Source organism: Zootermopsis nevadensis, unplaced genomic scaffold (genome assembly GCF_977971745.1).
Source record: "Zootermopsis nevadensis isolate Lab colony 2312 unplaced genomic scaffold, Znev_1.0 Znev_ptg000027l, whole genome shotgun sequence".
NCBI classification, from domain to species: domain Eukaryota; kingdom Metazoa; phylum Arthropoda; class Insecta; order Blattodea; family Termopsidae; genus Zootermopsis; species Zootermopsis nevadensis.
Genome location: NW_028259159.1, coordinates 264,206 through 291,696, shown reverse-complemented (window position 1 = coordinate 291,696; position 27,491 = coordinate 264,206). Strand labels below are relative to the sequence as shown.

Here is a 27,491-nt window from a genome sequence, read left to right as displayed (position 1 = left end):
TATTTTACCAGTTCACTTTGTAAAGTATGCAACAACCTAATACTGTCTGCATTGATTATTTAACAAAAGTGAGGAAAGGTCATGATTATAAAACATTAATTGGAAAGGGTGGACGAAGAAGTATTATGGCCTGTTTCAATGGGAAGAGCTGAGGAAAACTGTGGAAAGTCAGAATCAGGCCAAGTAAAGAAATGGATAATTTGAGTCTTTCTCTCTTGTTTTGTAATACAGTGAAACCTCGATGCATCGTTTTCGGCGGGGGTGGGAAATAAAAACGATGAATGCGGGAAAACGATAGATGCGGGAAAGCATTAAAAATTTAAAAAAAACAATGTTTCTCTTTCAAAGTTACTTCTTTTTACCAAAAAAGTCTTTAATGGACAACTGGTTTGTCGAAACTTTACGTTTTAGACCAAACAGAGCACTTTCCACGTTCAAAGTGTTTTCCTCGTCACGTTCACTAATATTAAGCGCATAAAAGAACGACTTCACTTTCGCCAATGCAGCGTGTGCTTCGGCAAAACTCGGCAAAGCTTCGGGCTCGCATTCGTCGTCTCCCTCTTCCTCACCACTCCAACCCCCTTTGCGGACAATAACAGGAAGAATGGAAATACTATTACTGCCGAACTCAACGAAACGTAGCTGTAGAAGACCCTGAACCGCTGGAAACGAGATGAACCAGAAGAATGAAAAGTGCCGCCAGCCTTTCCTTTGTACTTGTAATAAAAGCATTTGTGAAGAAATTCACACTGCACATGCCATCTGGCATCGCTGGAACGAAATATGAGTGCACCCTAATTAAAATCGTAAAATTTCTGACAATGAGCACCGCCATTCACTCCAATATCACCCCTGCACCGCTGACCCTCATTCCAAAAGAATGTGCTGGTTGGGCGACATAACAGGTTACCGCTACTGCGTATTCCAAAAACATTGTGCGTCTTTCGGTATTAATTTATCTCAAAACCCAGCATTTTAATTTCTCAGAAACGATCATTGCGGGAAAATTGTGGGCCGGGACTAAGATTTTTGAACGATCGATGCGATAAAACGATAGTTCGAGGAACGATAGAAGCGGGAAAATGTAACATTATTTTATATGGGATGTATTCGGGACCGAACAAAACGGACGATGCATCCGGGAAAACGATAGTTCCGGGAACGATGGATAGAGGTTTCACTGTATAATAGATGAGAGAATACCTAAAATAAGTCTGTGTTCTCTACATTGTTATTAATATATGCTGTACCTACTCAGTAATCCCCATACAGTAGGTACCACTTCTGTTTATCCGCAAATAACAGTCAGTGAAATAATGTACATCTCTATCCACATGGTGTAAATGTCCAAAAACATACTCCTGTAACAATATCCAACCAACCACCTGACAACGTGACTAACCTTGCACGTTCTTGACACAGTATTTCTTGACCCAGATAAATCTGGTTCATACTTAATAACTTATTTTCCTGTGACCCATTTTAAACAAGACTATCAAAATATGTTCAAAATTAATACAATGTATAATTTTACTTTTTATGGTGGCAGTAATATTCCGAGTGTACTGTGCAGACCACACGTACTGCACTCTGAGGTTTAATGTGAATGCCACGGCAGAAACCATCAAAGTTTCTGCAGCTGACAAGCTGAAGCTACGACATGATGACTTAGTGCTAGTGGAAGTAAAGTCTTCTGGTGAACGAGTTGTCTTCCGAGATTCAGATGTCAGTATCCCAACAGGTCTCAGTCTTAATGGGCGCATCTTTGTCTCACCTAAAGACCATCTTGATGCTCTGGTAAGTATAAGTTAATCAGTAAAAACTGGTATGTCCTTTCTGTCTGATTTTTAGTTATTTCTTATGAGATGGGAAGGACATGTGGCAAGCATGGGCTAGCTGAGAAATGTGTCAGTGATTTCTGTCAGTTATAATATTTCTTCTTGTCACTACCCTCTGGCGATCAGATTCATTGTTGTTAATATTTCAGACATGTCTAGCAGAACAAGAGGGGCCAACAGAGGGCATGGATGTCGACTTGGAACTATTCAGTACAAAGGAGGTAGCATATCACATGACACAGTTTGACTGGGATCTCTTTTGGTCTGTTCATGAGGTAATGTTTGGTTTGAATATTAATAACCTATAGTTGCTTAACCCTTACACCCTCCAGATTCATAAGTGAGATTTCATATTCTCATGGTGATGAATATGAAGATGGCAGTCTTCTTGGTCACTGCACTGTGTAGTCTGGTTGGTAAACTTGTACCAGGCTACTCAGCACCATGACACCAAACAATATTGAAATGTATCTTTGGCAACTAAAATGGAAGAATATGGGCTGTTGGATTCATGTGGCTTTGGATAAGACCTAGTGGTGTGCTCTTGTGAACATGATGAAGACTTTTCAGGTTCCATAAACATGAGGAATTTCTTGATTAGCTGAGTGTAATGTCACTTTAACTAGATGGGTTTTGCGTCAAGTAGCTAGTTATTACTTAATTAATTTCAACATTACACCACTACAGGAAGAACTCAAGTTTATATGTATTTGGACAATTATTATAGTATGAGTTGATCTACCACACATTTGGGCGCCACCACTTTGGGCAGATTACAGCAAATTTGGATGTGTTCCTACGTCGCTTCAATGAAATACAATTTTGGGTTGTGACAGAGCTGTGTCTTACACCCAGTCTCAGCAAACGTGTGCAGATTCTGAGGAAGTTCATCAAATTAGCTGCCTAGTGAGTAAACATGATTAAAAAAACAAGTAGAACAGACTCATCAGAACAGCAGGAGTCATCAAAATTGTAACATAACCATACCTTAAGAAAACTTGATACTTTTAAAGGCCTAGGACATTTAGTTTTGGACCTCATACCTAAACAAGGCATGAGAAGAGTATTGTATTTTTTATGGTTGTGATGCCATGTTGTCCTGGAGATATTTATCGTTATTTTTCCAAAATATTGGCAGAACCCCACAGTCTGTAGTAATTCTTTACCACCATGATTGTTGAATCTTAAAGACTTGAGAAACATTACTACATTTGGTGAACAAAACTTTCTTGTTACCAGATAACTGCTAAATCAGTTATGTCATAACTTTATATTTTGTGTACAAAAGTGTATTAATGTTTTATTTTTTCTTTAATAGATGCAGAAGACTTATTTTTTATTGCTTAAATTATCTTTAACTTTGATGTGCTGATGACTTGTAAACTTATCTGTGATTTTTAGAATGCTATACATGCTGTAAAATGAATTAAAGAACCATAATAAGTGGATGCATTATGTGTGTTTGCAGCTGCAAGGAATATCAGAACCTGAATGCATTCTTTGCCATTGTCATGGGGCTGAGTAATGTAGCTGTGAGTCGTCTTTCCCTTACATGGGAGAAACTCCCTTCAAAGTTCCGCAAACTGTACACAGAGTTTGAAAGCCTCATTGACCCAAGCCGGAACCACCGAGCATATAGGATCAGTGTTGGCAAACTGCAGCCTCCTGTTGTTCCATTCATGCCACTCTTGCTCAAAGGTAAACCACTTTTCTTATGAACAAACACCTATTTTTATTTTGTTCAAGAAAATTAGTTACAAACTCTCTACTTCAGGACACCACAAATTTAACTTGTAATTCCTGTAAACTGTAGAAAGTGAACGCTCATTGTTTGTTTCCTCACATTTGATGAACAGTGGACCAAGTTAAAATATGTTACTGGCTGGCCAGTTGTAATGTATTTGGGTTAAGTATCAGCACATAACAGTTTTTAGTGATCAAACTCAACTGTACAGGTAATAGGTAGAATGGTGGTTGACATGGTGTTGAGCTATGGACTGAGAAAGAATTCAAATGATTCTGAAGCATACAAATGTAAAGACAATGATCAGCTTCCAAATATTCTTTAAAAAAATACCACATGACTGTTATTACCTGTTGAATGGAGGCTTGGGAACTTGAGAATCAGCACCTCGTCATATCAATTTTTTTAGTGGTGGGTCAACATTGCTGGATATTAACATGCATCAGATGCCCCCATGTCAATGGCTGCCAAGATGAGTCAATTATGCATGTGCTATGTTTAAATGCTTGCTGTGTAATTTCTGTTCAGTATTTCAGTAGAAGTCAGAAACTAACTAGTGAATGAAGATGACAGTCTTGGCAAAGGATGTAGAGAGAGACATCTTGTTTAGTTTAATTTAGTTAATATATAAAATAAATTATTTTATGAGAGTATATGTGATAAGATTTTCTGTTATAAAAATAAATGACCCTGTTATTATAGACATGACATTTACACATGAGGGAAATAAGACCTGCCTAGATGGGTTGGTCAACTTTGAAAAGATGCACATGCTGGCCCAGACCATGCGTACCATCCGTTACTGTCGAAGCAGGCATCTATGTAAGTTATATTGTGTTTTTTCATAACTGCTTTACATGTGATGTTTTTATCTTGCTTTATTTGCTGTTCTAGACAACACTTTTAATTGTTATGAGTCAAACGAAAACCAATCTTTGATGTATTAGTTGTACTGCTTCATACAGAAGTACAGGGACCTAGAATATTGAAAATGGGGTAAACTATACTATAGTTTTCCCTACTCCAACTTCAGGTCTCTGGCACAGCTTCAACTGAGGGCCAAGGCTGTGATTTTATGCTACCTAGTTAAGTCTATTTCATAACCCAGAATGGAGCATGGTTGTAATTATGACTAGCAGGTGAAAAGCAAAATACTTGAAGAAAATCGTGACCAGAGCCACTTATTCTACAATGCATTTGATGTGGACTGCCCTAAGTCTACAGCCAGCATTTAACTACCTGAGCACTGGCAAATCCCCATGAATTTACTGAGAGCTGAATTAATATTCTGGAAGACACTGATATTGCCATCTGATTTGAACAAAATTTACTTTAACAGAAACTGCATATATCACCAAGTAAAAGTTCCAAATCATACAAACAAATGGTGTTAATATTTCACTTGCCCATGAAGTTCTTATGGCCAATGTTAATGGTAAGGAAACTGGAAGGAATGGTAGTGAGATGATCTTCAATGGCATATTCCATCATTCTGAGTTCCATGAATGATTCAAAGTTATGAAAGGGGACAGACATACACACGCAAGGGCATGGTGATACCACAAACATCTCTTTTGCCATGAAAAATAAATATCTGTAATCAGTAAAACCTGCACAATTTTACGATAGTGTTTAAACTATGAGGTCTTTTAAAATAATTTGAACTTGTGAAAACAAACATAACATTATTTTTTGTGTTAGGTGGATTGAATTTGCCTTTCTTTAACCTTAAATCTTGATATTTAACACAGTGCTTGAACCACCATCTCCAAAGAGTGAAGCAGAAGTGAGGTCTTACATCAGCTGTCTCCGCATTATCGACAATCAGCGTGTGCTTACAAGTCTGTCGCAGAAGCTGGAGCCACGAAGGTCATAGTAAAACTGTCATTATCATTATTATGACAATCTAGTCATTTCATTACCCAACAAGTGAAAGTCAGAAGAAGAAAAGTGGAGGACCTATTTAAAATGCATACTAAACCCAGTGTCACATTTCCAAACATTAGGGATAGGAAACAAACTTAATTTATATTATGATCTGAGGGTTTTTGCTAAGTAGGGAGATTAAAATGAGTAAAATATCAAAAAATGATCTATGTTGTCTAACTACCCATCATTCTACCAACTGATTTGGTCACAAGGAACTAGCCATAACAAAATTATTTTTTTTAGTTTCCATTCTTATTCTTTCATCTCATACATGAAGTTCAGTCTTTTTTTCTAGACCTTTCTCCTTTCACTGGTGTAACTTGAGTATTTTATTCCATACATACCATGAGTTTCTAGCTTTAGTAGTCTTTGTCAGTTTGAATAAGTTAACATGTGTTTGGTTTCATCACAAAATTGGTGTTTGTCAGTGTGTATATTTTGTGATTGTTTTAAACATATGTGCATTATTTCCCATTCTGCTGCCAAATAAGTGATTGCGCACTTAGGTTTTGCTCTTTTAAAAACCACACATTATTAATAAAGAACTGACATTCCAAATTATGTGTATGTAATACAGTGTTTTTGTCACCTACACTACGCAACAGTTACTAAATATGATATGACACTATTTGGTTAACAGCAACATGTTTTGACATTGATCTATCTTATCAGGCTATTGGTTTATGTGCAACTTGAACACTGAATTGAGCACAATTTTCAAGTCAGCAAAGTTTAGTTGCCATGAAAATTTACTACAAGAATTGAAAAGCAAGTTAGTTTAGGGTCCAATATGAATAACACCCTTCATAAATTAACACTCCCGCTCTCTCCTCCTAACCGAGCAGAGATGAACTCAAAAATGAAAGATACAAAGCCTTATTATAACTGGCCAGCAGTAAGGTCCATGTATGGACAGCTGGGTTATGTAGTGCTGAAAACAGTGACAGATATCTATAAAATGTTTCTTATAACATGAAGTGACAAAAAGTAACAGCGTAATGAATGAGATAATATTGAACAGTTTCTTATTATTCCTGATTATGTGACATTTCATTTGGCTGAAGGTTTCAATGTGACATATGTGTAAATGAACATGTATTATGGTGCTTAAACTAAAAAAGGCAGTTATTTCTGTAAGTATTTATTGTCTCTCTTAGTCAAGTCAAAAAGGTATTTCTGTGTTAAAGTATAAATACAAAATTCTTCAGTTTGGAGGTTGCATGATGGTCATTTCATAAATTCCTATTTTTATATACAAAGTTCTTTCTTAAAATATTTTGTGCCTTGTTATTCTCCAGCTTTACCTAGCAAGCACACAGATTTGAACACTTAAGCTTTTAAGCAAGCAAGCAATTACAACCAGTAAATGTGTATCTTTCACTTCTTGGGTTTATTGTATTAAAAACACTCCAATAAAAGAATATGACAGTCCATTGAAAGACTGGTGTTATATACAATATTAGTTTGGAATAGTGTAAGATATGGTACCAAGATTTGTAGATGGGGTCAGAAGATAGAGGGAGCTCTTAGAATTCAAAATGGGCCACATCAGTTTATTCTCAAGTGTGATGATGAGGTATTGAACACTGATTCTTATTTGGAAAGAAGTTGGACAATTGGAAATTATTTCTGCTTTAGAGCTTATATAAAACATAGCATTGCTGTATTACATGATTAAACAAACCTTCCTTTCAGCTAAATGAGATGTCACCATAGGACTGTTCAAGTGATGACATGTGAAATAAGACTGTGATGTCAATTAAGGGGTTTATTGAGCAGTATGCAATAATAATCGTTTTACAAATGTAATGTAAAATACCATATCCAACCCACATACCAGGTTGTCACTTTGTACATATTGGTATAAGTATTGATGCCAATTTTTCAAATGTATTTGATACGATAATGGTAGAGAGCAGATCAGAAAATAATATGGATGTTCACATTACTTAGGGAATGTGGAACAGTTACTATATTGCTTATATATGTGAAAGTAGGAAGGTCTTGCAAGTATAGCCAAAACACCACTATATTATTCATAAAATTTGTGATAGTGTTACAAAAATATAGGAAAGCCTTTCGATAACTGTACCTTAGAATTAAAGAAACTTGCCAAGTCATTTATTTGACTGAATTGAATAATTACTTTGTATACATAATGTATGCAAACATTTTTATCAATACTGTGTTAATATGAATTTGTATTACATGGCAATCTTAATGTGGGTTGTTATGGAACACCATTTTAATGTTTTTGAACTCATTTTTGGCCTATAAGCCCTCTTAATGTGGGATTGTTGGATAAGACAATCATCTGTTTTCTTGCAAATGAGTGAAAATTCCATTTAAACTGTACAATCATATTGGTTGCACTACATGTCATTTTACTATAACCACAAAGAAATTGTATTTATTAAGACTTAACAAACATCTGGATTTAATTGTTTTAGAATGTCAGCATTCTGATAAAATCTGTCAACATGGGAAATAGAATCTTCTGTAGTATAATTGCAATAGGAAGTCCAAAACAGACAGTATAATTTGTTTGAAAGAGGGAATCATGTCAGTATTAACTCTGCAAAATGTTTACAGTTTTTATGGAAATCAGATGGTTTCAGATTATTACGACTTGAAATGCTAGAACCCTCACTCTTCTTCATAATACCTGTTTGCCTTTCTGTGCTGTCTAATAACTTCTGAAGTGATGGGAGGGTGGAGAAAACTGCATAATGAGGAGTTCTATAGTTTTTAATTTTCACATATTATTTTTAGGGTGATGGAATCATTGAGAATAAGATCAATGTGGCATGTAGCACATATGGAGGAGTTTTTGATAACATAAAATTTACTGAAGTTTGTTTTGTGTGACCAATGTGATTGTTCAGTTGTAGTATGGCCATCATGTCTGTGAAGAGTGACAATGTTGAGCCCTAGAGCTTATTTGCTTTACATCACTTTCTAATTTGTGTGTGCATCCACTTTTCTCTATGTCTCTGCAACTATCTCTCAGTCACTTTATGTATTGTTATAATTCCCAGATCTTTCTACACTGTTTATCAATGTAGCTTCCAGTCATGACATAAATATATTAAGAATGGGTCCATTGTTCTGTTTTGAACAATTTATCACACAATGCAGCATGCTCATATTTAGAAATGCAGAAACACTTCTATTCTTGTGCACATGTTTGTGAAAAAATTTAAATATAGAAACATTAGAATTTAATATTACATTTTTGTACAATGTTGTTCTCACTTTGATTGTTAAAATCATTTGGACCACTCCACAGTGAAGTTGGTAATAATATTTCAAAGAGTATAATTGTATGTGATATGTAAACTATTCATTTTAATGGAAGTCCATCGCTATAAAACTTGAAATTAAAATATATTTAAAAAACACTGTATGTTCATGAGAGAGAGAGGCCCGACAAAGCTACCCTTATAAAGGCCCCTGTATGTTGTGGTAACATTGTGCAAGAATAAACAGAGGGAAGCACAAAACTAGTCTGAATGTGCCAGTGTTGCAAGACTTCTGGATTGTAGTGCCTCGTTCAATCAAATTTGCCCAATAAGACTTCTGCACACAGTTTATTTTATATCATCTCCTTAGCAACTGTGCTACATACAGAATCACTGAAATTTCTCTTTACACTTTTAAAACTTTATTCTAAATAAGTAGGCTATGCCCAGTACTGCAATTTGTTGAGTCTGAGTGTTCTGATAGTCATTTATCTGAATTCAGTATGAACCCCACTGGTGATTCTACACATATAAATACAATAATCAATCAGGAAATGTCATTTATCACAGTGTGCAGATATGAGGCCTGGAAGACCCTAATGAAATGATACAGCATTCCAGGGACATCAGGAAGTTGAATGTATTCTGAGCCTTGCCTGCAAACAAGGCATATCTGCCTTCCTTTATTGCTGTGTACCTTAGCATAATGGAACTGTGGGTGATGCCATAACTTGAAGATCATAGTAACATTTTCTTTTTTGATCAAGAGAACACAATGCCTCTTTTTATCGCAGTGTGACACAATTTCAGAACAACTGTTTGCCAGGGAGACTGATAAGCAGAGGTGGACCAACATTGTGGCCTTCTGGTTCCTGTAATCAAACCCCAATTCGATTTGGGGGGAGGTAAATGTTAAGGAGACTGTCTGCCCCCCCCCCCCCCCCAACAGTGTTTAAAAATCTCAATTAACCAAAATTCATTTTCAGTCACTACAATTTTTGACATAAGCTGTATGTAACCATAAGAAAATAACTAATGAGAAACAAATGGCAACGTTCTTTGTCTGTTTTTGACATAACAGTTCTATCATGTGGAATAACTCACCATTTGTTATAGACAGAACAGTTCTGTTAAGTGAAATTGAGCTGTAATATTGATTTTTCTCTGCTGTTGGTTAATATACTGTATTCATGTAGTATAGGCTGATCATAACAAATTGCTGTCATGGTCACAACAAATTTTAATTTTTAAAGTAAAAACATAATGGAGTGTATACCAACAAAAAATATCGTTTGGGCATCTGATAAGTCACAGTAGGTTAAATATTTACTAATGCCTAGTCTACTGACAGTTATATCTTTAGTCCCTATGAAGTTGTTAAGAGTGAGGTTTAATATTGTAAGACACCTTTTGTAAAACCATTGTGTATAAGCCACATGCATTTTTCCACAACAAACTTCTGAAACATTCCAAGACTTATTTGTGGAATTATTAATGTTAGAAACTTAATTTCAAAGGAACTTTTAAAAATTTTGTGTTGGAAAATAGTATATATGAAAGTAATGTATTTGAAGTATCCTTCCAACATGGCATCATTCAGAGCATCAGTGCTACAACTATAATGTAACAAATCTCTTGATAGTAATAACAATACCTGAAATAATGTCTATTTTGTATTCTGCCTTTTCCAGTATTTGCTCCTTGAGACGTATTATAAGCATGATGTAAATATTTTTAAGTATTGTATGATATTTATATCTTCCTTTTGTTACAAGTCTTCAATAATAAATACATATTTAAAATGGAAAGATATGTGTTTTATTATCATGTTGTCATATTAAAACACATTTGCAACACTTATATTCATGTGTGCCACAGATTAGTAACTCTAGCAATCTTGGTGTTTTCTTTCTCAGATTTTATGTAAGTACATAGTACTGCAATATCATAAAATAAGCCAATAACATATTTCTTAAGGCACATAAAGAAACCTAATATACCTGGCGAAGAGGGTAGACTTTGAAACTCTTTTTTATAAAGTTTTCTTCACTCTTGTGTTTTGTCCTTGTAGACCCAAATATTTTCCTCAGCAACCTGCATATACTTAAACACCCTCAGTCTCTGTTTTCTACAGATGTATGGAATCAGTTCTTTATAATTACCAACAATTAGAAGAGTAGTAAGTCTGGAAGAGATTTTAGGTACTCTTGGCCGTGATTATGAAAATTACTGTTTTCTGGGATGTTGCGATGTTACCTGACAGATGTTTGCTGATATTTCAGAAGCGCCTCCGGTCTCCATCACTAGTGAGAAGCACTGATACCAGACTACATAAATGCTAGAATACTATCCTATTCTATTCTACTGTCATTTTCATACTCGCCGCCATGAGGACCTGAGATCTCACCGGCCCATGGGTCAAGTTTGGGTCAGGTTTTCATCCCTGCCAACATCACTTTCGTTGCTTTCTTGCTGCAACTTCTACTTATGGCGTTCAGAAAATGAAATTAGATGCTTTATTTTAAAATAACAATTGAAAGCTTATATAAATGTTTGGTTATGTATTGTACGGGTATGCTTACATTTAATTTATTTAGGAAGGGATAAATATATGTTTATTTTGACAGTGACACCAAGACATGTTGGCGACATTGACGAACAAAAATGGCTCTTAGAACGTACGGAGATAAACCAATTAGTTTCCAAGTCGAAGAAAATGGGGAATACTATTGTATTGGATCTGAGGTAAGTTTAATAACTTAAAGAATGGTGTATTATTTTTGCAGTACAAAGAAATGAAGTTCCTAACACACTCATTAATAGTTTCGAGATGTCGCATCAGTTTGCTTGGTTATGTGTGTGTGTATAAATTTTAATTACATGTCATTAAACCGTGTTTACCTTTTACCGTACAATATTTATTCGTGTTTATTTGGTGTAGCCCTAATAGCGGTATATTTTGCTGTTCTTAATGCTTACTCTCATATGTTTGTTGGTAGTAGAATTTTCCATCATAGGTGCCAGTTCAAAGAAAGATAATCTCCCACTATGGAGAGGCTTATAGTTAGGGTAGCCAGTTTTGTAAATATTTTATGAATTTGATAAATTTTTCATTGTTATTTGAACATGTTTTTGGTATTGCATAACTTCCATTGAGATAACTGAGCTTTTGAAAGTAGTAAACATTTCTGCCAACACACTGTACAAAGGAAACTTTCATATGTACAGAATTTCTGATATCTTCTTAAATTATAGGTTGGAAACTACCTGCGCTTGTTTCGTGGGTCCCTTTACAAGAAGTATCCTGGGATGTACCGCAGGAGCATCACCAATGATGAAAGAAAGAAATTAGTTGAACTAGGTTAGTATAGGCTCATATGATTAATGCAGACTGCTAGTTTGAGACTGTGTTAAAATACTAAAAGGGTAGGATAACCTGGTAAAGATCAGTGAGTCAAACTCATTCATTTTAGTGTGTGGTCTTCTGTTCTCAGTTCACCATTATCCTGGATTTCTGCATATGTACACAATTTAATATATGTATGTAGAGCATAGTTTGGAGTAGTTGTGTATGAGGTTCATGGCTAAGCTGTATCACCACTGAGAAGGCAGAAGTTACTGTGCTAGCGTGGCTCACACCTGTTAGAATAATGACATTTATTTTGTTTATGAATATCATAACATTTCCACTTTTTCAGGCCTAAGCCAACATGTATTAGCATCAAGTGTTTCTCTTCTGAGAGCTTCTGAAGTAGAGGACATAATTGATGGCAACGATGAAAAGTACAAAGCTGTGTCTGTTCATTCATCAGAACCTCCAATTCCAAGGTACTTAAAGAAAGTAAGACCATAGCAATCATTTCTTCAATTTCTGATCAGCTTTGTGTTAAGAAAATGGTTGTTTTCTATTGCTGTGTAGCCTGGTAGAAGTTTACTGATGTTTCAGAAGTGCTTTCTGCCTCCATCATTGCTCTGAATATGGTTACAACCCAGAAGGCAGCCATTTTCATACTCACTGCTGTAAGAATCTCAAATTCTACTTAGTTTTGTATTAAGCTTATTGTTTACATTTTTTATAGGGAAGGCAAGTCAAAGAAGAGCATGCCGTGGGTGCCATCATTACCCAACAGTTCTCATCTTGATGCTGTTCCTCAAGCTACACCAATCAACAGAAACAGAGTCAATAACAAAAAAGTTCGAACTTTCCCACTATGGTAATGTATTAATCTTGTGCCCTTCCTACTCATTTTTCAATTAATAACTGAAGCAGGTAATGGTCAACCCCACTTTTAAAGGACAAGTAGCAGGTAGAGAGATACAATTAGATATGCGGTGACTCATACTTGTGTAAGCCATGCATCCTATTTTACGGGTAAATTATTTCCATTAAAGGTGTGTGGGTACAGGAGTAAATACGATATATTCATGTCAGGAACTGTATACAGTATATGTATCCATATCCCATTGACCAGAACTGTTAACATTAAATTTTGACACAGTTGTTTCAGAGTTCCATTGTTTTTTCTATAGTCTTTTTAAAATGGATTATATCAAGTTCACTGCGCAGAGGGGAGTGTTTCAATCATTTCAAAGCAAGAGGCAAAACTAGTTTTTTTTAGACATCACTGAACAGTTGTTGTTTGATTTATATGTTCTGTGAGGACTGTGAGTTTCTGAATGTTTTGACAAAGAAGTAATTGCATTGTTTTATTGAGTTTTAAATTTTCTAATCAAGGAACCATTTCTTTATATTCTGCCATTTCAGTTTTGATGATACAGATCCTTCAACAATCGTTGAGAACGCTTCTCAGGTTGAACTGCTAGTTCCAATTAGACTGGACATGGAAATTGAAGGGCAGAAGTTGCGTGATACTTTCACGTGGAATAAAAATGGTGAGATAAAAAAAATGAAGCCATCTCTCAGTGTGCCTGAAGAGAGTTATCACTTTTGTTTACTACTTCTGTGTTGCATGAAAGTGATTGTGTTTTGTATTTTACCTTGCATTAGAAAATATTCTGTGTTGTGGTTTCCAGTTCATTCTCTGCTACAGTTAGATGAAAGTTGTAACAAATTTAAAAAATATTGCTACAGCCAGTCACTGTGTACATAATGTTGAGACTTCCACGTTGGTGGAGTATGCTGGTGACTGGGCTGCAACATCGAATAAGTGCCTCATACTCAGTCTGTCAATAATTCACTTTATTATTAACAGTTATTATGTAAAATTAGTGACTGGTTGTTTAAAAGAAGCACTATAATGATTTAGTATAGAGACATTTTCATACAATACTGCAAGGAAGAAATAGTACTTAATGTAAGTCTTCTCTGAGAATTATGATATTAGGGATAAATTTAATTTGACCCAATGTGTGCTGTGTTAACGTAAGCGGATTTTGACATGCCTGACGAGTAGTCAAACAAAAGGCTTTAATTAGAGGTAGTATAAACAAACATTACATCTAAGGCTTTAATGCATGAGCTAGCAGTAACTTTATTTCTTATTTTAGAAAGTTTGATCACACCAGAGCAGTTTGCTGAAGTTCTGTGTGATGACCTGGACCTGAACCCTTTGACATTCGTGCCTGCAATAGCTCAGGCCATTCGTCAACAGATTGATGGTTTCCCAACAGACAGTATTATTGAAGAGAACTGTGATCAAAGGGTTATTATCAAGGTAACTAACTCAGTGGAAGAGTCCTTATTGAGAAGTTGATTGCTGCTCAGCTGGCCAAGAAATTCCTATACTAAATCAGAGAGAGATCTGCATACTTATGGATTCAGATTGCTGAACAGCTGTGTACTACATTTGTTGTACTAATTTCATGTTTGGGAGGTTCTGGGTATAGGTCTGGAGACAGCTACTGTGAGAATTTTTAAGTATTCTTTACTCTGTAGTGAGAGTGAAGAACGCATTATGGGTACATTCTGTCACACCATCTGTCTGCATGTCCTCCCTAACAGCCATAGAGGTTGTTACCCATGATGGTTTGCAACAATAAACAAACTCAAATATTGGTTTTATATTACTGTTTTTTCTGTAGTTTGCAAGTTATGAGCAATATACCAGGGTTTCATTTGAAAAAATTCACATCCTGGGAAGTAATCCCATGGCCTGGCTATGCAAAATCATGTACTGAGTCATACTGCCATGGTAACATCAGCAGAATATCCGTTCTTTATTCTGCTGAAGAAAGTGAATTATTGTGCTTGCATGGGTTTATGTGCATTTGAGTGTACATGTATCAGATCTAAGATGATAGATATGGCGTGAGTGCAGGAAAACAGTAATGGTAGCAAATGGAGCGTTGATTTTATTATAAATTTCTGTTCCTCTTTATGTTTAAGAAGATAATACTGAATAGTGTGTGCATAGAATGCAGCTTAGTCCATGAAGTACATCTTTTCAGTCTTGTTCTTTTTATTACTGTGAGGCAAAAGTCTACGATAGTATAATAATTATTTCCTTATTAACTTATTCATGCTCACCTTGCCTTTTGACGTATAACTTATGCATCATTAAATAAACAAGAAAGTACATTTGTTTTGAATTTAAGTACTTCAAGCTTTAATGTGCATGTATTGTTATTTCAGATAGTCAGTTTGTTTTCTACCTTTCTTTTCTCTTGTAGTTAAACATCCATGTTGGCAACACTTCTTTAGTGGATCAGGTAGAGTGGGACATGAGTGAAAAGGACAATAACCCTGAGCATTTTGCTATGAAGTTGTGTGCCGAGCTGGGTCTGGGAGGAGAGTTTGTTACAGCAATTGCATACAGTATCCGTGGACAGCTTAGCTGGCATCAAAGAACGTATGCATTTAGGTATGTAATGTTTGTATCTGAGATTTGAGGTCTTGTAGTGGTGAAGATGACAATTGTGGTCTTGTAAGTTTTGACACCATGTAATTTTGTGGGTAGTTACAAGTATCATGGAGAAATGTACTCTCTCCATATTTGGGGTCCAGTCTTCGGCTCTACAAATCATGGCAATATATTCCTCCAAAATATTGTTCACCATCTGCATCACAACCCAGAAGTCCACAGTCAGCATGTAATATTTGTCTTGAAATTATATATATTCATACAATTTTTTAAGGATCAAGGATTGTGTAAATGTTTTAATTGCCCTTTTTATTTCAGAGGTGATACAGTGAACATCATGTTTTGTATGTATTGGTGATGCTAGTGTACCAATTTAATGTCATAGTATAATACTTCAACCTGTGAACATAAATTATGTGTTGTTCGCAAACAAGTTTGGGATGCTGAGCTTATGTTCTTTTATGTATTTTTTAATTTCAGTTATAGATTCAGATATCAGTTACTAAATCACTGGAGCAGAATTGATAGGCATAAATCTACTTTGTTTCATTTTTAGTGAAGCTCCTCTTCCCACTGTAGAAGTTCCTTTTCGACCTCCTTCTGAAGCTGACCAGTGGGCCCCATTCTTGGAGACTCTAACTGATGCTGAAATGGAAAAGAAGATTCGTGACCAGGATCGAAACACTAGGTAGGCTCTCGGTGAAATCGGTAGACATGTTACTGTTCTTAAACTAGAGTGAGTTTGTGACTGAATTGATTCTTGTAGCTGAGGTTTTTGCTGATATCCTCTGCATCTGCAGGCTGCATCAGTATCTTAACCGTTGTGCATTGTATGAAGCTAGCTAGCCACAGACCATACACTGCCTGAGAACCTCTGTATTTGCTTATCACCTGTTCTTTCGAGGTACTATTCTCTAAAAGGTTTGTTATTTGCATTTTTTAAATTATTAATTGAAATTTATTTTGCAGAGCAGGCAGTGATGGTAAATATATAAATAGTTGTTTTACAGAAGAGTGGAATGGTTTTTAGTTTCTACGAGGGTCGCTCATTAAGTAATGCCCCACATTTTTTTCCTCAGAACATATTTATTCAAGATGGCTCAAATTTAGTGACAATATAAATCAATGTTTCCTTTACACATACTATTTTTCCACATAGTCCCCATCAACTTGTACGGTTTTACGCCAGCGTGGAACAAGTGCATGCATGCCTTGCCGGTACCAGCTCTTGTCCTGTGCACGTAGCCATGTCCTCACTGCTTGAATCACGCTCTCGTCATCTTCAAATCTTGTTCCGCGGATAGCATCTTTAAGTGGCCCAAAGAGATGGAAGTCGGAGGGTGCCAGATCTGGACTGTAGGGTGGATGGGGTAGCACCGTCCAACCCAATTTGGTGATTTCTTCCCGGGTTCTCAGACTTGTGTGAGGGCGTGCATTGTCGTGCAGGAGCAAAATTTCTGCTGGATGCTTGTGAGGCCGAACTCGTCGAAAACGCTTCTTGAGGGTTTTCAGGGTCCTGATGTACGCGTCTGAATTGATGGTCGCACCTCTTGGCATCACATCCACAAGAATGACCCCATCACTGTCCCAAAAGACAGTCATCATGACTTTTCCGGCGGAGGGAGTTGTCTTGAATTTCTTCTTTCTCGGTGATTGAGGATGATGCCACTCCATTGACTGCCTTTTTGTCTCTGGCTCAAAGTGGTGTATCCAGGTTTCGTCACCTGTAATGATCCGGGACAGAAAGACCTCTCCCTCAGCATCAAAACGCTCCAACAATTCAGAAGAAATCGTTTTCCTTTGAATCCTGTGGTCTGCTGTGAGACTTCGTGGAACCCATCTTGCGCACACCTTCGAATATGCGAGAGCCTGGATAATTGCAATCACACTTCCATTGCTGACTGAAAGCTGTTGGGCCAATTGTCGAGTTGTGATGCGCCGATCCTCACAAATAATGGCATCCGCGCGGTTCAACATGTCTGGAGTGGTGGCTGTGGCAGGACGCCCAGAGCGCGGCAGATCACGGAGCTCGGTTTCTTCACTTCCTGAAGCTTTAACTCTCTTAGCCCAGCGACCAACGGTGCTCCTATCGACTGCACAGCTTCCATACACAGCACACAAACGTTTATGAATGTTCACCACCGTTTCTTTTTCAGCAACAAGGAATTCAATTACAGCTCGTTGCTTGTAACGAGAGTCGTTCACAGACGCCATTTTAACAGTTCACTACAGCTCCGCTATCGGTTGGAATCATTTGAAACTCCGTACACGAACGCGGGAAACATCAAATCTCAAGCATGTAAAAGTACACTTTTCTATCTTCATTATTGGCTGAGAAAAAAAATGTGGGGCATTACTTAATGAGCGACCCTCGTATCTCATAAGTTGATGTGATACATTCTTTCTCTTTCATATAACATGTTCTGTAATGACTGAATATCATCTGAAAAAAAGGTCGCCACAGTTATAAGCATGGTTTGAGGTTTTCAGAGCAGTGAGTCTGAAGATGGCTGTCTTCTGGATTGTTGCACCATGTAGTCTGGTAGAAGTTTATCACCGTTTCAGACATACTTGCTGTCTTCATCATCAGGGTGATCACCTCTGAAATATTGGTAAACTTCTGCCAAACTATACAGTACAACAACCTAGAAAACAGCCATCTTTAATAAGCATGTTGCAAAAATCTTTGGAGAATACCTAACAATGCCACATCTTCTGTATAAGTATAGGGATGCTATGTACATGCAAGCATAACTACATTAATTAAGTACAATATGTTTTTTCATAGAACTTTTTTCATTGTGTTAACATGGCTTTTATATTCTTTGAACAGTGAATTTTTCAGTGTTGTGTTAACGAATAGTGCATTTTTGTATATAAATTATGTGATTTTTTCCAGGCGGATGCGTCGGTTGGCAAATACAACACCCGGTTGGTGAAGTAAGGTGACATGGCATTATTTTGTTTTTGTTCAAGGTCTACAAGAGTGTCACATTAAAGTAATCTCTGTTTTGTGGACATTATTGATTTAAACTATATAGCAATTGTATAATTTACTTTATATAAAGATGACATTTTTAACCAGATTTTCAAGGAAAGCACAGAATTGTCCCTGTCCATCTGTCATGTCAGTTTTTATTTCGTAAACCTGCTTATTGTTTTTTCCTCTGTAAAATATCTCAATTTGGAATCTCTTGGGCACTATCTTGGCATCTAGGAACAAAGTAACTAACTCACTCATTCCATGGGGGAGAGACCTTTAGATGGCATGGTTTTATTTTACAGACAGGTAAAACTTTTATAACTTTTGTTACAAATCTTTTGAATACTGACAAATTTGATTAAAAAATTATTATCACTTGCTGCTGCTTATGGCAATTGAAGAACAACGGTCATTTATAGTGTTGGGGTGTGTGTTATTTAACGTGTAACGATCGAGTAGGTTTTCTGAAGTAATTCCACATACCAGCAAATAGAAAACATGCTCATGATCAGAGTAATATCTCGTTTTGCAATTTTATTGGTAACCAACATGCGATTGGCATTGCTGTACCGGATGTATGATACCAACATACGCATGAAATTTGCTTCATTGTTAAATGTTTTCCTTGCATATTAACGCTAAAATCTGAGTTGATAAAGTGATTCAGTAATAACTAATCTTTCTACAACCTATTTTGTGATGACTAATGTTGAGTAACAGAGAAACATGGTTATATTGAAGCATATTATTTAAGAATTAACTGTGTGGGGTAGTTTAATTTAAACTGTGTGGCTATCCTGTTGACGATTGGGCAGAGAGAAGACAAGCTCCTGCCATCTGTACACAATCCGTGGGATAAGTACGCAGTCGTGTTCAAAGATAAACGTAATGAATGACGTGAAAGAAGTGTTGTAAGGGTTAACAAATGTTAGAATAATCTGATCAGCTGTGTAATACACGCTCCCACCGCAACAAATTCCGTTGTAGGTCCCTGGTGGTATGTAGTGATCTTTTCATGGGATGAGTGTTTGTGGAATGGTTAAAAAAGCTGGCTGTTTCTTATTTTGGTCATAACAGTTTTATTTTTTAATTCCATATGGAAGTATTATGTAAGTGACCAATACCTCAGTATAAAGTTTTAGCAGTTGCGATTTTTCAACAACGAAGATAATGGATTCAAGAAACACGAGCTTCAAGAATCCCTTTCCACGACCATGGCTGGAAAATACGGGCGCCGCTGCAGCAGCAGCGGGTGGAAGCTCGGTGGGAATTAAAGGAATTATAGCCGGTAAATAATTACGTATCAGAATTATAAAACATTTGTCATTTATCTTTATTAATGGAAAGCGCTGCCTCACTTAATGTTTGCTTTTGTGGTAAACATTCGACTTCTGCAACTAGGCGTATAGAAACGGTGACAATAGTAGTTGTGTATTAGAAGTCTGCGTATGAAAACGGTTGGAAACATTTGTAATTTATTTTTATGGATGGAAAGCTGTACCTCACTTAATGTTTGCTTTTGTAGTAAACATTCGACTTATGCAACTAGGCGTATAGAAATGATGGCGGTAGTAAAATTGTATGTTAGAAGTCTGCGTATGAAGACGGTTGGAAAGTTATCTACCTTAGGAGTTGCATAGAAAATAGAAGAAATATTGAAAGCCCGTGCATAATGGTTCTTGCCGTTCCAAATAAGAAGTTTTAGTGTCAGTTTTTTATGTCGTCTGGATAAAGATATGATTCTCATGTTTCAGGAGGATGTTCATTTTTAAAATGTGATAATTTTATGGTTGTTAAACTTAATATGTAATTTATGTTTGTATTAGAAACAAATGTTGCATTTGCACTATGACATGTTCTGGGTTCTTTGCTCGGGTCTATGAAGGATTTGTGGAATGTAAATAAATGCTATTCTGTTGCAAACTTCAGGTTTGATGTTCACAAGAATGGGTTTTTTTAACTGTAAAAGGACTGTAGGTGTAATAAAATACTTCAATACATAGTCATTTATGTCTGTAGACCTTACATTGTGCTTACTTGGCAGTTGTGATAGAAGAGTTATATAAATTGCTAAGTGGTATAATTTGTTACATAAGGAAAGCTGTCTTTCTTGTCAAGGTCTTTTGAATTGTGACAGCACGAGTAATGCTTAGTCATAATGGTGCATGATTGGAACTGTGAAGGTCATAGTGTTAATTGCCATGTTTTTCCAGTATCATCTTCATTAGTTTTATAGCAAGAGAGCAGCACAAGAAACAGAATATGAGTTAACACTACCAGGCATTTTTAAAGTATATATGGAATATTAAAGTTTATATTTTAATGTAATTGGCTATACAGTAATGTGAATCAGAGCAGAAGGGATTATAACAGAACATGTATCACTCCCACATTTGCAAAGGTCAAGGGCCATATTCTGGTGAACAGAATTATGCTATGCATACGTTTTCTGACCTGTTCTATTTTCAGATAATTGTCACTGGTTTGAATTTAAACCCAACATGTTTTGAATAATAGACTGATACACTGGTACAAATGTAAAATTATTGGCTTTTGTTATCACTTACGGTAAAATCATTTTTTTACCTACCTTTATAAATGTTTTGTAATTTCCTTACCAGGTGGAATCACAGGAGGCATTGAAATATGTATCACATATCCAACAGAATATGTGAAGACACAACTCCAATTAGATGAGAAAGCTGGCACTGCTGCAAAGCAGTACTCGGGCATCATAGATTGTGTCAAGAAAACTGTCCAGAGAAATGGTGTGTTTGGGTTATACAGAGGCCTTAGTGTCTTGATATATGGCTCCATACCAAAATCAGCTGTGAGGTACCATTTATTTATTAAATAAATATAATGGGATTTCAGGCTTGTGCTGAATGCATTAGTAAAGTAAAGCAAAGCAATCTTGCTACATGCCATGTAGGTTGCTTGTGGGGAGAGGAGGTATAGCTCTTACTCATTCTTGACCTCTGCACTAGATGAGGGTGAGAGGTCAGCATCACGCCCTGGCCATGTTTTACTCCTGGGAAAGGAACCTGGTATCCATTGGATGGGAGGATGGGTGTGTCCCAGAACCAGTCTGGAGGAAAAATCCTCTGCCCCTGTCAGGGATCGAACACCAGTCGTTCATTGCTAGTCACTTTACTGACTGAGCTTGCTTGGTGGGATTGATTTTGAACTACCATATTTGGGTTGAAATTAGAAATATTGGTGTCTGCTGTGTTCTTTGTATTTATTAACATACAACATAAACTCATTGCCAAGCCAATTTGTGTTTGTGGCTCAGTTTCTTCCTTCCTAACCCCCAACCACACATCCACATCATAAAATGGGGACTACATTTAAGACAGGGAAGCTGTTAGAGCAATACGCAGTGTGGATTTAGTCCCTATGTGCTGCAGTTACTGAGGAGCTTGAAATGAATGGCTAGCAGGTCTTTGGTGAAGCTGTGTTGTTCCAGTAAACTGTTAGTAGTATTCAAACCTACTTTCAAGAGACCACATAACCTCAGAATGAGGGTACTATTGTTTTATTGTTCTGAAACATTCACACTGATAGATATTAATATAGCTTATTACTTTTGTTTTAGGTTTGGTGCATTTGAGTCATTCAAGAAATTGGCAGTGGATGACATTGGAAACTTGCGTCCTGTAGACAGAATGCTCTGTGGTTTGGGTGCCGGAGTGTGTGAGGCTATTTTTGCTGTTACGCCTATGGAAACAATCAAAGTGAAGTTCATCAATGACCAGCGATCTCCAAACCCAAAGTTTCGGGGTTTCTTCCATGGTTGCTCAGTAATTGTTAAAAATGAAGGTACAGATGTTTGCACATTAATTGAAAAATTATTAACTTGATTGAGTAGCTCAGATTGATTTTACTGAGGTCCCTGAATACATCTGCATGAATTGATACTTTGCACAAGAATGAGTTTTTATATGTACCTTTTACTTACACATATTTACTTGTGCTTAATTCTTTCTGAACTTCATAATTTGCTCTTGTTACTAATGTATCAGGCTGATCTAATGAAAGAGGATTAACACATGTGGGGAGATGAGAAATACATGCAGAGTTCTAATAGGAAAATTGAAGGCGAAAGGACTGCTTGGGAGAGTTAGGCATAGATGGGAGAATAATATTAAACTTCGTGTTAAAGAAATAAGGTGTGAGGATGTGGACAGGATTCATGTGTCTCAGGATAACATTAGCAACAGGTCTGAATGCAGTAATGAACCTTTTGATTCCATAAAAGGAGGGGGATTCATTGACTACCTGATTGATTTTTAGTTTCTCAAGAATGGTTCTGTTCCATAGAGTTAGTTGGTTCTTTCCCCATAAATGCCATTATTATTGACGACATTAATTCTTAACTCAGTTGTATGTGGAAGTATAAGTTTGCATGGTTTTCTGTTTATATTCTCAGGTTTTGGAGGTCTGTACAAAGGGGTAACAGCTACTATATTAAAGCAAGGTAGCAATCAAGCTATCCGCTTCTTTGTGATGGAAACATGCAAGGATATGTACAGAGGGGGTGACCCCAAGAAACCTATTCCTACTGTTGTAACTGGAGCATTTGGTGCTTTTGCTGGTGCCTGTTCAGTGTTTGGCAACACACCAGTTGATGTTGTAAAAACAAGGATGCAGGTATAATTATTGAATTTGAAATAACAGAGATATTTTTACAAGAAGTTTTAGCCAAACAGAATTGTTTATCAATTCATTTATAATATTAGGTTTAGTCTAATAGCCATAAGAAGTAATTTTTTATCATGAAGTTCCAGTTATAGAGGATAGAAAATAAATTGTAGTAATTTGATTATGTAGAAAGAATGACAGAACAGGGATATGCTGTTGGGTAAATTATATTTGACAGGGAATTTCATAAATGTCTTGGCTTCTTCCTGTCAGTTATTTTTCAAAAGAGATCATTGTTGCCCATGGTGTTGTGTTGGGTTGTAACAACTTTTGGGCTTGAAGATGGGTATAAATCATTATTTCAGAGGAACATGCTGTCTCCTCTTCAGCAATGTAAATGGAGGCAATATTTACCTCTGAAATTTTGGCATCTGTTTACAACTGCACAAGGTATCACAACCTACGAGACAACCATGATGCCTTTACTATTTGTGTAACTGATAATAATATCACATGTTCAAAATTTGTGTTTTAGGGCCTGGAAGCCAAAAAGTACAAGAATACCTTAGATTGTGCTCTAAAAGTGTTCAGAAATGAAGGAGTTGCAGCGTAAGTAGAAAATTAACCTTTTTCCAGATCTAATAATGTAATTACCATATATACTCATGTACCCCACACACCCGTGTAAGCGACGCACCCCATTTTTCGAAGAAGTACAAAAGAAATGTGTATAGACTACATAAGGGGACAGTTTTTTTCTGTCTGCCATAATGCACAACATCACTGTAGATCTTATTTTTTCATTACCCCCCATCCTTATAGAAATAGATTTTTCGCCCTTCACATTTATAGTAGTTTTTGAAGAGATTTCAAAATAAACAGGAGTTTGGTCAGCATTCCCAATTTGGGACAAAATAAAATTAAATTTTTGCTTCAAATTTATGATATATATTAAAAAGTTTTTAACTCTGGTCTGAATTGTCTGTGGGAAAGCAACTCAGTACCAAGTGTAAGTGTTGAATCCATGTGTAAATATTATGTTGCAGATTTTACAAGGGCACGGTTCCTCGACTGAGTCGTGTGTGCTTGGATGTTGCGATCACCTTCATGCTTTATGATAGTTTTATGGAAGTGTTCAACAAGATATGGCCATGAAGACTGACATTGCATATGAGCATTTTGTCATGCAGCAGTCCACATGTTAAATGTACCGGTATGTTTGTGCGCTAGATTGGTTTAGTTCACCACTGTGCAACATGACATGATGCACTGCAACTTTGAAAAAAGTGCTCACCACTTGATTTTTTTAATGGTCTTTGTATTTATTATAATTCTGACGTTAAATTTTCTTTATCACTTATGTATACATTACACAGTTTTCTCAGAACCAATGTTAAAGTGGAAGGGTTAGTTGTGTACTTTGACAAAAGTCTGTTACTTGGCATTCTTTTATGCATTCTTTAACCTGTTAGAGGCCTGTGGTAAGTATATGCCCTGCCTGCTTCAACACTGAATAACTATTTTATATTTATGGGTTTCATATGATTCTCAGAATAAACAGCTGTTATTTCCTTAAACAGCATTAACCAGCTGATGTTTTCAGTGATGAAGTGTTGTTTTGTTTGTGGTATGCACTTAATTCTTAAATATTATTTAGACAATCTTTGGCTTTAGAGGCTTTATAAGGTCAGATATTCAACAGATTATTGTCGTCTTAGATGCATGTTCTGAAAACTCTGCGTAGTATATATGTAACGCCTTTTCTAAAGGAGTACTTAAATTTATTTATTTGCATGGCGTCTTAGTTGCCAAACTCTGACCGCTTGTGCAGCACAGGTGTAACAATTTTTCTCGTGGTCATCCTGAGGTACGGACTGATTTTTCAAATCATCTCTATATGAACTTCTTACTTCAAAGGGTTAAAACACACATCTGTAATATTCTTTCATGTAACTGTTGTAACATTCCAGACACTTCATTTGCTCTCTGTATAGGTCCTCTACAGTAGCAGTGTCAAGTCTTTTCAGTTTCTGTGTTGTTTGTATTAGTGATTGCCAAACCAGAATGGATCTTTTCTCAGCCTCCTTTTTATTGTGGGTGCTGTTATGGGAGTAAAGATGTGGCAGTCATCAAGAATAGATTTCAAGACAGCATGTTGCTTTACCTTTCACCCTCCTGGTTAAGCACAGGGATAACTTATCCTCTGCCTTCTACTCTTCATTTTACTACAAAATTAATTTGTTTTGTCAGTTTAAATTAACTTCACACTGTTGATATACCGTTAACAAGTTATACTGTATTATATTGATTAAAATGGAATGTGCTGTGTATCGTCATGTTGCATTGGGAGTGGTCATTGTGGAAACTAGAGATTGTGTGTGTAATATATATACAGAGTGGGAGAGCGTTCATTTATCGTTTTGATCTTTTGTATCTCTGATAATGAATGAACACTTCCCCATTCTGTACACAACTGCATATTTTTAAATTTAGAAAATGTAGTGGATTGGGTGATTTCTTCTGCTGTGTATGATGACAAGATATAATTACCATAAAATAAGTAAGTCGTGGATAAGTGAATTCACATATTTGGAAACAGGTAAATATTTTACAGCTGATTTAGTGTATTTTTTTTAGCACTTGGACTAATTTAAATTCAACTTTAACATTCTATTTATACATTCCTCCATATATAATCACAGTCACATATAATGAAAAAGACTGAAGAAGTTGACAGTTTTGAGACTTAGGAGCACAGGAGCACAGTATATTTTAATTCTGTATGATTTTCATTATTAAATGCATGTGGAGTATGTTCACTGTAAATATTTAACTTTATAAAACTTTTGTCTTCAGATCACACAGCTATGGCTCTTACCACTTTTATTAAAACAAAACATGTGAAAAAGGGAAACCTTATTAAACATTTGCACATCTTATAAAATTATGTGGTCAGATGATCCAAGCCTTTGATTTATTAGTCTGAGGATAGAATCTAAATATTCAAATTGCTATTGATGCAAAGTATGTATTCAGTTTTGAAACAAAAGTATCATAAAATATGCCTCAGGATGTCATTCTATAATTATGTCCCTTTTATTACAACTATTGAAAGTTTGTGTTTATGTAAATTTAAAATATACGTGCACATTAAGACCAAATATATGGGAAATTTTAGATTATCAGTAAAGTAGTATTTGAGATATAAAATATAATGGAGTATTTTAAAAAAAAATCTGTGAGCACGATTTGAATGACGGAATCCATGCATGTGAAAATAATGCAATATATAAATGGGTCTCATTTTTTTAAGGGAACTAAGCCTTTACTAGTCTGCAAGACAATTAATAAGATCACAAATAGTCATGTCAGTAACAGATAATCTGTTTTTGAATTTAATTCCACTTTAAAGGGTCTTGTGTTCCAGTGGGCTAACCCATCCTCTTTATAAAAACTATTCCTTTTTTATTCTTAATTGTTACATTAATCTGAATCACATCTAAAAGATATGTCTACATTTTGCATTTGGGTATGACTCTTGGGCTTAGTACAATTAGTGATAAGGTTGTTTTTGTTTTTAAAATTGGTGATGTATGTTATGAAATGTTATGTGTTACTGAATAGTTTATATTTTATTTCTGATTTATAATTTATGTTTGGATATGGAATTTCCATTGCTTAAGTGAACAAAGTAATGTTTCATATTCTGTTGTTGCATTTAAATTTTGTTAATGATGTTTAAATGAAACTGGAAAGTTTCCGCACTCAAGTGACATATAATAAAAAATGAAATGTTATAAATTACTATGCATTCAAATTTTATCACTTTATAATTGTTGCATGGTACATTTGAGCACATGATCAATTCTGTGTAATTATTCAGCTGATGCTGTCTAACAGCACAATGGTTTTATACTTTTCAGTTTATATATTTTTTAACATGTTATTTTTAAGGCTGAATAATGATAAATGTAATGTTTTACTATACATTTAGAAACATAATGACAGTGAAATCTCAGTATGGCATGGGTCTGATGTGTTGTGTACTGGAAGCACTTGTCTGTTTGATTTTGGTCTTGTGGGTTGTAATGCCATGTGGATTTCTAGGAAATAACGTTTTGGAGGAACATACTATCTCCATGGCCAGGGCTGAAGCTAATCTACACCAATACGTATGCATGCCATTATGGCCCAGAAGACCAGTGTCAGCATTTTTCAACTTTGTTTTCTTTCAAACCATCTAGCAAGTTATCTGCATTTGTGGCTCTTTTAGGTTAAGTGAGGCTCTTT

The 27,491-nt window shown here is 35.9% G+C and overlaps 3 protein-coding genes across 5 annotated transcripts in view; all 3 read left to right on the top strand.

Moving 5' to 3' along the window:
• The window catches only part of Epac (Exchange protein directly activated by cAMP), a 70,540-nt gene extending 59,979 nt beyond the window's left edge, over positions 1-10,561 (top strand). For all 3 annotated transcript variants that reach the window (XM_022077652.2, XM_022077653.2, XM_087356630.1), the window contains 6 exons: positions 1,550-1,797; positions 1,988-2,113; positions 2,566-2,744; positions 3,307-3,536; positions 4,285-4,404; positions 5,334-10,561. In XM_022077652.2, coding sequence (XP_021933344.1) covers positions 1,550-1,797; positions 1,988-2,113; positions 2,566-2,744; positions 3,307-3,536; positions 4,285-4,404; positions 5,334-5,458 — 1,028 coding nt within the window. In that variant the 3' untranslated portion in view covers positions 5,459-10,561. The remainder of the gene's footprint in view (positions 1-1,549; positions 1,798-1,987; positions 2,114-2,565; positions 2,745-3,306; positions 3,537-4,284; positions 4,405-5,333) is intronic.
• A 688-nt stretch (positions 10,562-11,249) lies between these two features.
• Positions 11,250-18,660, top strand: Snr1 (SWI/SNF related, matrix associated, actin dependent regulator of chromatin, subfamily b, member 1). The gene is made up of 9 exons (XM_022077761.2): positions 11,250-11,498; positions 12,009-12,114; positions 12,452-12,581; positions 12,833-12,967; positions 13,519-13,646; positions 14,262-14,428; positions 15,384-15,574; positions 16,131-16,262; positions 18,474-18,660. The coding sequence occupies exons 1-9, from the start codon at positions 11,418-11,420 to the stop codon at positions 18,511-18,513; spliced, it is 1,110 nt and encodes a 369-aa protein (XP_021933453.1). The 5' UTR covers positions 11,250-11,417; the 3' UTR covers positions 18,514-18,660.
• A 768-nt stretch (positions 18,661-19,428) lies between these two features.
• Positions 19,429-27,005, top strand: sea (mitochondrial citrate transporter scheggia). The gene is made up of 6 exons (XM_022077762.2): positions 19,429-19,845; positions 21,179-21,392; positions 22,156-22,379; positions 22,990-23,210; positions 23,737-23,810; positions 24,248-27,005. The coding sequence occupies exons 1-6, from the start codon at positions 19,728-19,730 to the stop codon at positions 24,354-24,356; spliced, it is 960 nt and encodes a 319-aa protein (XP_021933454.1). The 5' UTR covers positions 19,429-19,727; the 3' UTR covers positions 24,357-27,005.
• Positions 27,006-27,491: the final 486 nt, after the last annotated feature.